The 17,013-nt window shown below is 41.4% G+C and overlaps 1 protein-coding gene across 1 annotated transcript in view; it reads left to right on the top strand.

The window, feature by feature from the left end:
• LOC124796433 (1-phosphatidylinositol 4,5-bisphosphate phosphodiesterase gamma-1) overlaps positions 1–17,013 on the top strand; it is a 248,485-nt gene that overhangs the window by 109,216 nt on the left and 122,256 nt on the right. Inside the window, exons 11-12 of the mRNA XM_047260620.1 lie at positions 2,605–2,746; positions 15,559–15,740. Of these exons, the coding sequence (XP_047116576.1) occupies positions 2,605–2,746; positions 15,559–15,740 (324 nt within the window). The remainder of the gene's footprint in view (positions 1–2,604; positions 2,747–15,558; positions 15,741–17,013) is intronic.

A 17,013-nucleotide genomic window follows, 5' to 3' on the forward strand; every position in this document is an offset into this window, starting at 1 on the left:
TATGACAAAGAATGCTGTACGTAGCAATGGAGGAATTATTTGCTGCCATCAGGAGAATGGCTGAGGTGGTGCCAATGTCCTGTACAAGTTGCCACAAGAAGATAGACAACTTGAAGATGGTACCTGTGAGGAATGGCGTAGCGGAATGGGTGTCATGATCAAACAGACTTTGGGAGACCAAGCAGCAGGCGGATGTGCCAAATCCTAGTGGTCCTTGTCATTTGGGTGCCAGGAGCAAGATTCTCTGTAGTTTGTGGAATTTGGGCTAGAGCACCCGTGGAACCAGCTGAGGCCAGCCCTGTCATGAGGGAGTTCAGCAGTGCAGATAGTTGCAGCATTGGTAGCACTCATTGCACTGGCAGCTGGGACTGTTGGATCGTGTCGTGCCACGGTCGCTTTCAGCATTGCCACATTTGCGCTGAAGTGGGTGAGCATGTTTGGGCTGCTGGGAGAGGCGGGTCTGGTGACATCATCAGCAGCTCGTCGAGTGGTGAGGGTGAGCGTGTGGTGGAGTGGCTGGCAAGGTGACGGCCAGCTGGCAACACCAGGTGAAGGTGAGGATGATGCATGGTGGTAGCTGTCATGGGCAGAGACGACAGTGACTCATGCAGTGTGTCAGTGAGGCTGGTGGTGTCGGTGAACGAGAGGTTGGTGGTTGGTGTGTGACGCCACTGCTGTCTCTATTTAGGCCAGGAGGTGAGCCAGCCAGATGTTATAAACAAAACAGTTGGAGACCGTGTATGCCTCCATCAGACTTTGGAGATGGCATATAAATTGAAAAGGTTGTTAGTTCCCACATTGCTCAAGGGAAAGGAGAACCTGGATGCTCTGCATTTCAGAAGAGGTGAGCTGTGCCATGAGACGGTGCCAGTGTGTCTAGTAACGGTCGGTGGCTGGAGGTAACGAGGTGACGTTGCGGACTTCCGTTATGTATGTCGGCTTCAGCTGGTTGATTACCATGGCAAATTTTTGTGGCCTCCTGGGGTATGCCACAGCCAGTGAAGATAGCGCCCACCAAAGAAAACTATAGGTGTGGGTCCTGTGGATTGAATGGCAGCAGATGAGCCATGGCATGGCCATAGGGAGTGATGGTGGCATGTGGTGGATTGGATGGCAGTGCTTTGAGACTGTCAACAGATTGATTTGCTGAGGTGCTGTATCGATGGTTTCATGAAAGATCTTTCTTGAAACCTAAGATTCCATTTTCTTAAGACCTTTTTTTCGAAACAGAGTTGAAGAGCTTTGGGAGAGGCCATCAGCTTGCTTCCCACCAGTTGTTATTTAAAATATCTCCCAGGTTTCTCCACAGAATTTTATTTGGACTTTATTACTGTCAATGTTTCTTTAATTACTGACAAAATTTTATATCTGTGCAAAATTCTTTTAGTGTATTGAAGAGTGTTTCTCTATCTGTAGAGATGTAGGTTTTCACGAAGTCTACAAAGATTATGAAAAGATTTTTGCTTCATAGACAACAGTTCATTACGGTCAGTTTCAAATTCATAATCTGTTCTATGCAGGACTAGTTCTTCCTTCCCCCTTGGTATTCACCAAGCTGATGGTCTAATTGCTCTTCCAAATGGTTTTGAAGGGTCTCGAATAGGATTTTGTATGAACAGTCATTAAAGATATTCTTCAGTATTTGTTGACATCTGCCTTAATTCATTTCTTGTGTTAAGGATGTGTGTGAATACAACATTTCCAGTCTTTAGCAGTTTTCTCTATTTTCCAGATTTTCTCAAAGTTTTTGAAGTTTTTTTCAGTCACACCCTTGCTGGCATTTTTCCACATATATGCGGCAGTTGAAGCTTTTCCAGAAGCGTTGTTACATTTGAGTTCTTTAATTATATTCTGAATTTCTGTTTTATCTGTAGGTTTCCTTTAGAAGTGTAGAAAAAATGGATCACATAAAAAGAGAAAGGAGAATGGTATGTTACTTAGCACAACTAAAATATAGGTCTTTCCACAGTTACTTTATTTAAATCTCCAAGTTCGTGTGAGACTATTCAATAGCATCTTCTAATACCTACAAACATGTGCTCAATGACAGAAAGAGAGTTATGCAGATCCCTTATCACAAATTGATATTGACAACAGGTCAAAATTTGATATCTTTGGTGTGTACTGCCAATGCTGTTTTCTGGTCAGGATTCTGTGTAGTTTTCATGGTGGCGTTGAGCGTATTTTTGTGGGTGTATGAGAATTGGAGTGGATATTCTGGAACTAATAAGCCATTTGTAATTCTTATGTGAAGTGGTCATGGAAAAAATCTATTTCATTTGCAGTAAATGTGTAGCTGTGGTCACAACACCAGTTTCATTTTGAAGAAGAAAATGACATGTTGGAGTTACTTTGTATGTAATCATTCACCTTGTAGAAAGAAAAACATGAGTGATTACGGAATGATATTATACCAACTGTGCTAATGATAGTGCATCTGGAGTGAATAGTTTATGATTTAATCCAATTTTTTTTCATTATTCAAGGAATTCATTTTGCAGTCCCTCTGCCATCCATTTCCCCCTCGCCACCTGATTATGTCTTAACATTGCTACTTAGCATGTTTTTAGATGTAATGTTTGACTGTATTACTTTATTTTTCAGGCGGCAGGGAAAGGTCAATCATTGTCACATTAGGTCAAAGCAGGAAAATAATCAAACAAAGTACTACCTCATTGACACAAATTGTTTTGATAGCCTGTACAGCCTGATCACTCATTATCAATCACATCCACTTCGTAGTCAGGTGAGTGTATTGAGTACTGTCTCACAGTAAGTTAAGTTACCTTCAACAAATAGATTGATGAAAATTATTGTTCCCTGCCTTAAGAAATTGTTAGCAATAGCCGGCCACTGTGGCCGAGCGGTTCTAGGCGCTTCAGTCTGGATGTCCTTAAGTTAGTTAGGTTTAAGTAGTTCAAAGAGAAATTTGTTAACATCGAGTATAGATTTAAGTGTCAGGAAGTCGTTTCTGAAAGTATTTGTATGGAGTGTAGCCATGTATGGAAGTGAAACATGGACGGTAAATAGTTTGGATAAGAAGAGAATACAAGCTTTCGAAATGTGGTGCTACAGGAGAATGCTGAAGATAAGGTGGGTAGATCACGTAACTAATGAGGAGGTATTGAATAGGATTGGGGAGAAGAGAAGTTTATGGCACAACTTGACCAGAAGAAGGTATCGGTTGGTAGGACATGTTCTGAGGCATCAAGGGATCACCAATTTAGTATTGGAGGGCAGCATGGAGGGTAAAAGTCGTAGGGGGAGACCAAGAGATGAATACACTAAGCAGATTCAGGAGGATGTCGGTTGCAGTAGGTACTCGGAAATCGAATTCAGTTCCATCTGATGAAGGAATTCATCCGAGAGCTTAGTCTATTGCAAATGTTCCATCTGCTATTCGATGCCTCATCTGTGTAGTGAGCAGCAAGCTCTTCTAATTCATATTGTTAATGATTTATAGAGTTCAAATAGGTGAGTGGTCTTCATGGATTTTAACCTCAGTGTGAGAAATAAAGGGACTCCAATGCATTTTAGTGCCACCCATGGCACCTTTTCTACAGTTGATTTAATGCACTGCAGTCATGGTCTTGCATCTATGATGCAATGGCGTGTCCACAACAGTTTGTGCCACAGTGAGCATTACTCAGTCAGTTTATTGGTACCATGTTCAAGAGCCAGTGATGGTCTACTGAGTTGGTCCCTTCGGAAAACCAATTGGGAACATACTCCTCTGGAGCCTGTGTCATGATACCTCAAGAAAAGGACATTGATGAGATAGTGCAAGAAACACTGCATGTGATTACTTGCAAAGCACACAGTATGATACCATGCTACTCTGGCGCATTTCACCACAAATCTGTCCCGTGGTGGTGTCAAAACATAGCCGAGACCAGAAGAAAGAGACAAAGAGCATTACAATAGAAGTATGTAGAAGACTTCCCTCTCCTAGTAATCTAATTTTATATAAATCAATCTGTGGAAACTCCAGGTAGAAATATCAACAATGTAGGAAAAGACAGATTTCTGCATACCATAAATAAGACATGTCAAGTTGCATTCAGGCACAATTAAAAGATGCTTACATAAGGCTTTCAGCCACAGCCTACATCAGTAAAACAGGCACACACCATTCACACACGCAAACAAGCACACCTCACGCACACACAATTGCCAACTCCAGCATCTCAGGCCGCAGTGCTGGAGTTGTCAGTCGTGTGCGTGAGCTTTGCATATACGTGTGTGTGTGTGTGTGTGTGTGTGTGTGTGTGTGTGTGTGTGTGTGCGTGTGTGTGTGTTACTGATGAAGGCTGTGGCTGGCAGCTTTTTATATAAATGTCTTTTAATTGTGCCTGGCTGCAACTTGATGTTTCTTCTTTACAGTAAGTAGCAATCTGTCTTTTTCCTACATTGTTAATTTTATATAAAGATAGCCATGAGCAAAACACCATTATTTAATCAAACAATAGGAGTGGGATTGTTGGGAACAATGTTTCTTCAGTGACTGCACATACAGCAGATCCCAAATGTGGGCAAAACTGTGACATATTATGGCCATTCTTTCCCAGCTGGAATACCTGTGTTTAGACCATGGAGTACATCAAACCAATCCAAATTACAGGTGATGACTGTACTGAAACGGTCTATAATGCCTGTTTTACAGACTGGGAATTCAACAGTGCACTACCACAATGCAGAGTACTTTCACAGGCTCGGGTACCATATACAATACAAAGTACGAGGTGTGTTTTTGAAGTAAGTACCATTTTGAAATTTAAAAAAGACGTGCTAAGATATCTGAATAATTTAATTTTTACATGAAAGCCTGTACCTTAATCTACTTTTCTACATAATTTCCGTCAATATTGAGGCACTTGTCATAATGTTGTACCACTTTTTGAATACCCTCCTCAAAGAAGTCTGCAGCCTGACTTGTTAACCACTGTTTTGACTTTGTCATCGTCTTGAAGACGCTGACGGCCCAGGTGTTTCTTCAAGTTCGGGAACAGATGGTAGTCACTGGGCGCAAGAGCGGGGCTGTACGGAGGGTGATTTCGAGTTTCCCATCGAAAAGATGTGATTAGATCTTTGGTCTGATTCGCCACATGCGGACGGGCATTGTCTTGCAGCAAAAAAGTGCCCTTTCTCAACTTCCATCGCCTGTTGCTTTGATTCTGGTGTGATGTAACGTTTGGTTTTGTGCACATTCGTCAACATTTTTGGTACCCAACGTGTGCACAATTTTCGGTAATTCAAGTGCTCGGTCGCAGAGCCGTAAAAAACACTACGAAAAACATTAGGAAAGTCATCCCGCAAGGAGGAAATCGTAAAGCGTCTGTTTTCTCTCACCTTATTGTCCACTTCCTGCACTAAACTTTCGATAATGACCGAAGGACGCCCGCTCCATTGTTCATCATGCACATTTGTGCATCTTTAAATGCTCTCACCCACTTTCTTACCGTTCCATCACTCATAATGTTTCCTCTGTAAACTGCACAGATCTCACGATGAATATCAATCGCTTTTAGGCCTTTAGCACTAAGAAATCTTATAACAGCCCTTACTTCACAGTCGGCGGGACTCACGATTATCGGAGGCATCTTAAACACTCAGTACACAACATAAACAAGGAAGAATCGGACTGTAATGGCGCCACTGCATAGATTAAGGTACAGGCTTTCATATAAAAATAAAATTATTGAGATATCTTAGCATGTCTTTTTTAAATTTCAAAACGGTACTTACTTAAAAAACACGCCTCGTACTTTCACCTACTCGAATACCAAGCCAAACCAAATGCTTATCCACATCAATGACAATAGCAAACAAAGTATCCTGATGAACTTTATCAAGCAGTTTTTCCCACTCAGTGGGCAGAAAGTATCTTTGTACCTATACTGAAATTCAGTAAAACCCCCACACTATAGACAACTACAGACCAATAAGACATCTTTACTGTCTGGAGCCCACTGTCACAGAGGTCTTCGCACTTCGTCAACTGAACCGTGGATGTATCGATTATGGGTCAGCAACTCCTTTTTTAGGACTACTGGATCCTATGCACCACATCTACATCAACATGATTACTCTGCAATTCACATTTAAGTGCTTGGCAGAGGGTTCATCGAACCACAATCGTACTATCTCCCTACTATTCCACTCCCGAACAGCGCGCGGGAAAAACGAACACCTAAACCTTTCTGTTCGAGCTCTGATTTCTCTTATTTTATTTTGATGATCATTCCTACCTATGTAGGTTGGGCTCAACAAAATATTTTCGCATTCGGAAGAGAAAGTTGGTGACTGAAATTTCGTAAATAGATCTTGCTGCAACGAAAAACGTCTTTGCTTTAATGACTTCCATCCCAACTCGCGTATTGTATCTGCCACACTCTCTTCCCTAATACGTGATAATACAAAACGAGCTGGCCTTTTTTGCACCCTTTCGATGTCCTCCGTCAATCCCACCTGGTAAGGATCCCACACCGCGCAGCAATATTCTAACAGAGGACGAACGAGTGTAGTGTAAGCTGTCTCTTTAGTGGACTTGTTGCATCTTCTAAGTGTCCTGCCAATGAAACGCAACCTTTGGCTCGCCTTCCCCACAATATGATCTATGTGGTCTTTCCAACTGAACACCCAGGTACTTAGTTGAATTGACAGCCTTGAGAATTGTACTATTTATCGAGTAATCGAATTCCAACGGATTTCTTTTGGAACTCATGTTGATCACCTCACACCTTTTGTTATTTAGCGTCAACTGCCACCTGCCACACCATACAGCAATCTTTTCTAAATTGCTTTCCAACTGATACTGGTCTTCGGATGACCTTACTAGACAGTAAATTACAGCATCTTCTGCGAACAACCTAAGAGAACTGCTGGGATTGTCACCCAGGTCATTTATATAGATCAGGAACAGCAGAGGTCCCAGGACGCTTCCTGGGGAACACTTGATATCACTCCAGTTTTACTCGATGATTTGACATCTATTACTACGAACTGCGACCTTCTTGACAGGAAATCACGAATCCAGTCGCACAACTGAGTCAATACCTCGTAGACCCGCAGCTTGATTAGAAGTCGCTTCTGAGGAACGGCGTCAAAAGCTTTCCGGAAATCTAGAAATACGGAATCAACTTGAGATCCCCTGTCGATAGCGGCCATTAGTTCGTGCGAATAAAGAGCTAGCTGCGTTGCACAAGAACGATGTTTTCTGAAACCATGCTGATTAGATATCAAAAGATCATTCCCTTCGAGGTGATTCATAATGTTTGAATACAGTATATGCTCCAAAACCCTACTGCAAACCGACGTCAGTGATATAGGTCTGTAGTTCGATGGATTACTCCTACTACCCTTCTTAAACACTGGTGCGACCTGCGCAATTTTCCAATCTGTAGGTACAGATCTATCGGTGAGCGAGCGGTTGTGTATGATTGCTAAGTAGGGAGCTATTGTATCAGCGTAATCTGAAAGGAACCTAATCGGTATACAATCTGGACCTGAAGACTTGCCCGTATCAAGCGATTTGAGTTGCTTCGCAACCCTTAAGGTATCTACTTCTAAGAAACTCATGCTAGCAGCTGTTCGTGTTTCAAATTCTGGAACATTCCATTCGTCTTCCCTGGTGAAGGAATTTTGGAAAACTGCGTTCAATAACTCCACTTTAGTGGCAGAGTCATCGGTAACAGTACCATCGGCACCGCGCAGCGAAGGTATTGACTGCATCTTGCCGCTTGTGTACTTTACATATGACCAGAATTTCTTCGGATTTTCTACCAGATTTCGAGACAATGTTTTGTTGTGGAACCTATTAAAGGCATTTCGCATTGAAGTCTTTGCCAAATTTCGCACGTCTGTAAATTTTAGCCAATCTTCGGGATTTCGCGTTCTTCTGAACTTCGCATGCTTTTTCCGTTGCCTCTGCAACAGCGTTCGGACCTGGTTTGTGTACCATGGGGGATCAGTTCCATCTCTTACCAATTTATGAGGTATGAATCTCTCAATTGCTGTTGCTACTATATCTTTGTGCCACATCTCGTCTACATTTGCATAGTCAGTTTGGAGGGAATGGAGATTGTCTCTTAGGAAGGCTTCTAGTGACACTTTATCCGCTTTTTTAAATAAAATTATTTTGCGTTAGTTTCTGGTGGATTTGGAAGAGACGGTATTGCGCCTAGCTGCAACGACCTTGTGATCACTAATCCCTGTATCAGTCATGATGCTCTCTATTAGCTCTGGATTGTTTGTGGCTTAGAGGTCAAGTGTGTTTTTGCAACCATCTACAATTTGCGTGGGTTCGTGTACTAACTGCTCGAAATAATTTTCGGAGAAAGCATTTAGGACAATCTCGGAAGATGTTTTCTGCCTACCGCCGGTTTTGAACAAGTATTTTTGCCAACATATCGAGGGAAGGTTGGGGTCCCCACCAACTATAACCATATGAGTAGGGTATTTATTTGTTACGAGACTCAAATTTTCTCTGAACTGTTCAGCAACTATATCATCAGAGTATGGGGGTCGATAGAAGGAGCCAATTATTAACTTAGTTCTGCTGTTAAGTATAACCTCCACCCATACCAATTCGCATGGAGTATCTACGTCGACTTCACTACAAGATAAACCACTACTGACAGACACAAACACTCCACCACCAATTCTGCCTAATCTATCTTTCCTGAACACCGTCTGAGACTTCGTAAAAATTTCTGCAGAACTTATTTCAGGCTTTAGCCAGCTTTCTGTATCTATAACGATTTCAGCTTCTGTGCTTTCTATTAGCACCCCGTACTTTCCCAAGGCCTACTAACCTAAAAAACCGCCCAGTCCACGCCACACAGCCTCCGGTACCCGTGTAGCCACCAGCTGAGTGTAGTGAACTACTGACCTATTCAGCGGAACCCAAAACCCCACCACCCTATGGCGCACGTCAAGGAATCTGCAGCCAACATGGTCGCAAAAACCGTCTTAGCCTCTGATTCAGACCCTCCACCCGGCTCTGCACCAAAGGTCCGCAGTCGGTTCTGTCAACTATGCTGCAGATGGTAAGCTCTGCCTTCATCTCATAAGCAAGACTGGCAGCCTTCACCAAATCGGATAGCCGCTGGAATCCAGAGAGAATTTCCTCAGATCCAAAGCGACACACGTCATTAGTGCTGAAATGTGCCACCACCTGCAGCTGGCTGCACCCTGTGCTCTTCATGGCATCCAGAAGGACCCTTTCCACATCAGGAATGACTCCACCCGGAATGCACACGGAGTGCACACTGGATTTCTTCCCCTCCTTAGCCGCCATATCCCTAAGGGGCCCCATTACGCGCCTAACATTGGAGCTCCCAACCACCAATAAGCCCATCCTCTACGATTGCCCGGACCTTGAAGGCTGAGAATCGAGAATCATCCTCTGAAACAGGGCAGGCAGCTGCATCTGGCTCAGCCAGAGACAGTACCTGAAACACAGTGGAGTCCATCTTGTGACTGGAGATTTTCCTACAGTTCCTGTTGATAGTATTTTTGTAGCAGTGGGTTTTCCACCTTTTAAAAATATGCCACCAACCACTCTTAATTAACTGCCTGTTTAAGATTTCCTGTAAGGCAGAACATCATTGTTTTTTATAGAGTTCTTTCTCAAAACTTCCACATTTGTCTCCATATGAATCATTCAAAAACTGGAAACAGCAGCCCCCTCTCCTCCTTCCTCCCAGCCCCTCCTGTAGTGTATTGCTTGACCTGTAGTATGTATACACCTCTAGTGTGGCATCAAAGACCCTAATATTCATTGCCATAGTTTCTATTTGTTCTTCCATAATTACACAACCTTTATCCCAATATATACTGATGGTTCCAAAGATGATGAGAAAGTAAGCTATGATGGACAGTATGTATTTACAAACAACATTCTCTTCCCAATGTATGTGAAAATACACAGTGGAAATCCTGGAACAGGGAAAAAAGATTTGTGCCCTTCAGGCTGAACTAGAAATTGTGTACTTTGAATTAGGCAGGTTGAAGGGGGAAAGAGAGAATGGGAGCTGGGAACAGGTAACAAGTCGTAGTCAGAAGGAGAAAACCTCAGAAATCATTCAGATTCCAGTGAGCAGTCAGTTTGATTTGTTACCTGAGTAGAAGAGCCTCAAACAGTTTTTGAGCAAAGTAGGGTGCAGCAGACTCAAAGTAACAATTGTAATGCTAGGTCGGAAGTAAAAGTCAAGCAGAAAGAAAAGAGTCCTGCTGTTAGCTAGCAGTCATGGGAGAGGCGTAGGCCAGTTGCTACAGGATAGGCTAGGAGTCTAGTACAAGGTCACAAGGTTGGTGAAACCTTGTGCTAAGCTCAGCCAGGTTACAGAAAACCTACGGGCCTTGTGCAAAGATTTTGATGGTGAGGACCATGTTCTCATAGTAGGAGGAGCAGGAAACAGCCTGGCTAGCAATTCGGACTAAAGTATTAGGTGTGACCTGGATGTAATAGGTGCAGCAACAGCTCACACTCGTATGGGGTTTGTGGATGTTTTGCAGTGCCGTGACCAGCCCTGGGTTAATATGGCTGTCAACCATCTTAACAGAGAGCTGGGGGCGGGGGGGCTACTGTTGGCAGAAACTAAATCTCATATCTGTTCTGTGCCTGTTGATGCAATTGGGAGGTGGGGTTACACTAGTCATGACCTGCACCTGAATAGGAGGGGGCAAGGATGGATTAGTTGATCTTCTGGCAGAAAATGTAAGGGGGGCCACATGCACACAAGACAAAATACCTGTGATTACTGGAGTCAGAGGGACACATTTTTTTTTAGGTTAGAGACAGGTTACAGACAGAGAATATTGAAAGAGATTAAAATAGAACAGTCCATGGTATCTGTAGCAGTAGCCAAAGAAATAAAATTTGTGTGTTTCATCAGAACATTAGAGTACTGAAAAATAAAATAGATGAGCTTCTCGTGTGCCTAGAAAATGGCGTAAATTTTGTGGGTGTAGACGTTTTGTGTCTCTCTGAACACCATGTAACCGCAAGGATGAAGAAGTTAAATGTAAGGGATTGCAGATTAGCATCTTATTCATGTAGAGTCAACATGGAAAAAGGAGGAGTTGCTATTTATATAAAAACTGGACACAAAGTCAAAAATATTGAAACAAATTGTTTTTGTGTAGATCAGATCCTTGAAGCAAGTGCTTGTGAGTTGCTACTGCAGTTTACTTCTATAGTAATTGTAACAATCTACAGATCCCCTCAAGGTAACTTTCAGCTATTCATGAACAATCTTGAGGCATTATTGAGCTACATGTCAGACAAAAAGAAGCAGTTAGTGGTTTGTAGTGGTTTTAATGTAGATTTCTTAAAAGATACGGATAGGAAAAATGAGCTATAATCTTTATTTGGTTGTTACAATCTAGTATCTGTTCTAAATGTTCCAACTTGTGTGCAGCAGGATAGTAGGTCACTTATAACATTTTCATGGACAGTGCTCAGGCAGAAACAATTAATGAGTACCCAGTTGTTAATGGGCTATCTGATAATGATACACAGTTAATGGAAATAACACATATAGCACCTTACATGATTCAGGCAGGTTCATACAAGGCAGGGAGGCTTATTAATGCGAACAGGATACAGAGCTTTAAATGCAGCCTAGAAGAGGTAGAATGGGCTGAAGTATACACAGAAAATGATGCTGATGCCAAATTCAATTTATCCCACCGTAAATTTGTCTCAATATTTGAAAGTTGCTTTCCTGAAATGTTTGTGGAACTAGTGCTTTTTGCAGATGATACGAGTGTTATAATAAATCCCATTCCTGAAAAATCAACTGAAGATATTGCTAAGGATGTCTTTCAAAGAATTATTGAGTGGTTCTCAGAAAATGGACTCCCCCTTAATTTTGAAAAAAAACTCACTATAACCAGTTCTGTACAGCGAATAGTCATACAGACAATTGATGTAGCATATGAACAGGGCTCAGTTAACAGGGTAGATTTCTCCAAATTTTTGGGTGTTCACATTGATGACAACTTGCAGTGGAAGAAGCATATTACTGAGCTTCTCAAACAACTAAGTTCAGCTTCTTTCACTCTTAGTATAATCACTAGTCTTGGTAATAAACAGATCAACCTCCTAACGTTCTTTGCATATTTCCTCTCAGTAATGTCTTATGGAATAGTTTTTTCAGGTAACTCACCACTTAGACATAAAGTATTGATTGCACAAAAGAGAGCAGTGAGAATAATTAGTGGTGTTCACCGAAGGACTTCATGTAGGTACCTTTTCAAGGAGTTACGTATTTTAACTGCACCATCGGAGTACATATATTCGCTAATAAAATTCGTTACAAATAATCCATATCAATTCGTGAAGAGCAGCGATTTTCATACGTACAAAATTGAAGCTGTCAGTTGCTCAAAAAGGAGTTCATTGTTCAGCAACAAAAACTCTTTGATCATTTGCCCAGCAACATAAAGTGTCTGGCAAGTAGCAGATCAAGTTTTAAACCTAGCTTAAAGTCATTTCTCGTGGAAAAATACTCTTACGCCATGAACAAGTTTCTGTTTCAGCAATGGTAAAAAATAAAAAAATTGTACCTCTAAATGAGTTGCATGTGTAGAACTAAAAATTTCAGTAATATTAATATTAGCACTATTCGTGTGTGTGTGTGTGTGTGTGTGTGTGTGTGTGTGTGTGTGTGCCTGTGTGTGTGTGTGTCTTGTAATCTGACCTGCTCCACATCATATCGATAAAATAATCGGTAAAATGATCTACGGAACATGACATAACTAACACTAACACTAGTACAGCAAGATACAGAGCTCCTTCACATGTACGACCTCAACCTGGCGGAAATTTTCTGCTATTAAATGACTCCCTCAGTAATCTAAAGGTGATTACAAATTACTCACCAACTCCTTCATTAGTCTCCGATAGCCAAGAACTTTCATATGACCTCCAAAATACAGTAATGTCCATGGTATACCTCGGGGTTGTAATTGTATGGAGCATGTGTGTTTGTCGTACTTACTTTACACATAAGCAATGGCAGGAGAAAACATGTAATAAAAGATGTGGAAATGTGCAAGCTTTCAGGGCCAGTGGCGCCTTGTTCTAGTAGCAGAAGTTTTGAAGGTAACGGAAGACGGAAGAAGGAAAATGGCTGGTGAGGTTTGGGAAATGTAAAGAGTTACATAAAAGTCATCGAGGACCCTGGGACAGGGAAGACTTATTGGACATGACAAGAAGGAAAGACTGATTTCTGGTACCTGCACTAGATGAGATTTGAAAAGCACAGAAGTCCATTTTTCAATTATCATCTGGTGCAGGTACCAGAAATCTGTCTTTCCTCCTCATCCTGTCCAGTGATTCTCCCTGACCTGGGGCTTTCGGTTCTTTCCCACAAATGCTCATATTTCCTAAATCTCACCAGTATTTTTTTCTTCATCTACCTTTCTCTTCAACCCTTCTACCAAAAGGAGGAGCCATTTTCTCCGATAGTTTGCTTGTTTCCACATCTTTTATGTGCTCTCTCCTGCCACCACTTAGTGTGTAGATTTTTTTTATCTATCCGTATTATATTTTCAAACAATGATTATTTTCATTGATATATTTCATTACACATATACATATTATGACAAGAGTACCATCCTCAGTGTGTCTGCAATGTGACTCTTAACAGTCTGCCACATCCTTCAAGCAAGTCCAGACTTACTCGGCTTACAGTGTAGATTACATCTTGACGAAACACTGCTGCAGATCCTAGTCGATGGTGCAGCCCAGATTGTAACCTTCCTATGGGAAAGTGATTATTACCAGTTGGTATAACGTATTCATTTTAGTGATTGACTTATGGGATGTAGCTGGGGAGGGGACACCAACTGCCACTTATTTTACCCTAAGGGGAATTCTCACACAGTCTCATCTCTGCTGAGACACAAACTTCAAATCTTACCGAGCTGTACTTCATTCCTGTATGTGTTATTTTTAAACATCATCCATAATCAACTGAATGACCTATTTTTTAAGGAATCATCTCCTGTCGGTGCAGAGGTGGGGAGAACGGAGTCACAGCGTACATCTTCTGCCCCAGCTTTTTGTTATAGGGCAGTTTTTACCCTCACAATCCCCCCCCCCCCCCCCTTACACACACACACACACACACACACACACACACACACACACACACACACACCTACCTACCTACCTTCACCTGTAAGTGTTCTACAGATTCTTTTATTGATATATTTCTTCGTAGATCATTTTTGGACAGTGTCACAGCTCTTGACCAGACAATGTCTACATCACTAACAAAACTGTTCTATTGGCTCAATAATTATGTTGATAGAGAGACTAATAGTCATGCTATTTAGTTCTTCAGATACCCCAGTAATAATAATCAAAATTGTCATCATCATCATCATCATCATCATCATCATCAAGCACTTTCACTAGTGCTTCTGCTGTCACCATCATCCATTCTGGATTGCTCATATTCATTTTAATTTGAATGAGATAAGTTCACATTATTATCGTCATTAGTGAAAAGTCTGTGATTTCATTGTTCGTCGAATACTACTACTCTGGTTTTTCGTCTTTATGACAGTTTGGTTAGGGCTTGGGTTGTCACTTAAGAAATGACGTGCTGCGTTCCAGTGATATGCAGAAATTGATGTATGCATCTACCACATCAACCACATCGAATTCATGAATGGCTTGACAAAATGTACGTAGATGTGCTCCCAAAGCTGGTAAGGAGGGGCCAAAGTGAGAGGTTGACCAACAGAGCTGGTTGATTTACTGCACATTTGTGACAGTTGTAGAAGAATCATTGTGTAGTTTGTAATTCTTCATGCTTTCCCGGTGATCTGTTGACATCTTGGATATTCGGGAATCCAGCCGGATGTTCGTGTCGTTCTTGCACGCTGTTGAAATATTGTGCGAGAATGACGCAAACATCCGGCTGGATTCCCGAATATCCAAGATGCCATTTTCAACTAGTAAACATGCTGTCATGTTTATTATAAACATTTCTGGCTCTCTAGCTTTCAGCTACTAAAGATGAGTATTTCAGACATAGCTGATTAATTCCTCTCAAAAGACCTACTATCGAACAATGGTACACTTCTTTCCCATAAATATAATTGCTCAGTGACTACCCACTATTTAAAATATGATAGAAATCATAATCTTTACATATTTACACTATCTTATACGTGCAGATAACTGCACCCTTTTTCAACAGAATACCTTAAAGCTCCAGCAGATCAACTGAGACTTCATTTCAATTAAAATTCCTGATGAAGAACAGTATGATTCTCAAACAACAATTAATTACTTTTATGATAATAAACTATTTTAATTATTCTGTCTAATCTTGTTCTCTTTATCCTAGAACGGGAGGCCATATTAGGCTTAATTCATGTAATTACTATTAGTAGGCATCCTAACAGTACTGAATGACTTGTACAGACATCCAAACTTGCTGTAATGTATGTATATGTGCAATTGTTTTGAGAAATCTATGAATTTCCAGAAGGTCAATGTTGTGAAGATATTTATTCTAAAATCTTATATTGTAGGAGTTTCTCATCAAGCTGCAGAAACCTGTTCCTCAACCAAATAAACATGAAGGAAAGGAATGGTATTATCCTCAGGCAACAAAACTAAAAGCAGAAGAACTACTGAAAAGGGTTCCCGCCGATGGAGCATTTCTCGTGAGACCAAGTGAATCTGATACTGATGCATATGCTATATCATTCAGGTAAGGACATTGGACTTAATTACAATGTACCCCTATTCGAAAACACAGTTACCAGAAAAATCTGAGAAGTACATGATATTGATCATAGATTATTCAATAACTCAAATAAGATCATTTTGGATTAGTTTCTGTGCCCTTCAAATTGTAAAAGCTTGAAAAGTATGATTATTTGGCTATTGAAACACACTGAAGCACCAAAGAAACTGGTATAGGCAAGGGTATTCAAATATAGAAATATATAAACAGGCAGAGTAGGGTGCTGCGGTTGGCATTGTGTACATAAGACAAGTGCGTGGCACAGTTGTTAGATCAGGTACTGCTGCTACAATGGCAGGTTATCAAGATTTAAGTGAGTTTGAACATGGTGTTATAGTCAGTGCACGAGCAATGGGACACAGCATCTCCGAGATAGCAACAAAGTGGGGATTTTCCCACATGAGTGTACCATCAATATCAGGAATCCAGTAAAAGATCAAATCTGTGACATCGCAGTGGCAATGCAGGAATGGGACCAATGACAACTAAAGAGAATTGTTCAACATGACAGAAGTGCAACCCTTCCACAAATTGCTGTATATTTCAATGGTGGGCCATCAGAAAGTGTTAGCATATGAACCATTCTTCGTCAATATGGGCTTTAGGAGCTGAAGGCCTGCTCATGTGCCCTTAATGACTGCATGACACAAAGCTGTATGCCTCTCCTGAGCTCTTCAACACTGACATTGGACTGTTGATAACTGGAAACAGGTTGTCTGATTGGACGAGTCTCATTTCAAATTGTATCAAGCAGATGGATGTGTATGGGTATGGAGACAATCTCATGAATCCATGGACCCTGCAGGTCAGCAGGAGACTGTTCAAGCTGGTGGAGTCAATGTAATGATGACGCTTTTGCAGTTGGAGTGATATGGGCCCCCTGATACGTCTAGATATGATTCTTGACAGATGAAACATATATAAGCATCCTGTCTGATCACCTGCATTCATTGATGTCTATTATGCGTTCCTACGGACTTGGGCTATTCCGGTAGGATAGTGCAACACCCCACACATCCAGAACTGTTAAAGAGTGGCTCCAGGAACAGTTTTCTGACTTTAAACACTTCTGCTGTCCACCAGGCTCCCTAGACATGAACATTATTGAGCATATCTGGGATGTCTTGCAATGTGCTGTTCAGAAGAGATCACCATCGCCTCGTACTCTTACGGATTTATGGACAGCCCTGCACGATTCATGGTATCAGTTCCTCCAGCACTACTACAGACATTAGAT

This window comes from Schistocerca piceifrons, chromosome 4, assembly GCF_021461385.2.
Source record: "Schistocerca piceifrons isolate TAMUIC-IGC-003096 chromosome 4, iqSchPice1.1, whole genome shotgun sequence".
Taxonomy (NCBI): Eukaryota; Metazoa; Arthropoda; class Insecta; order Orthoptera; family Acrididae; genus Schistocerca; species Schistocerca piceifrons.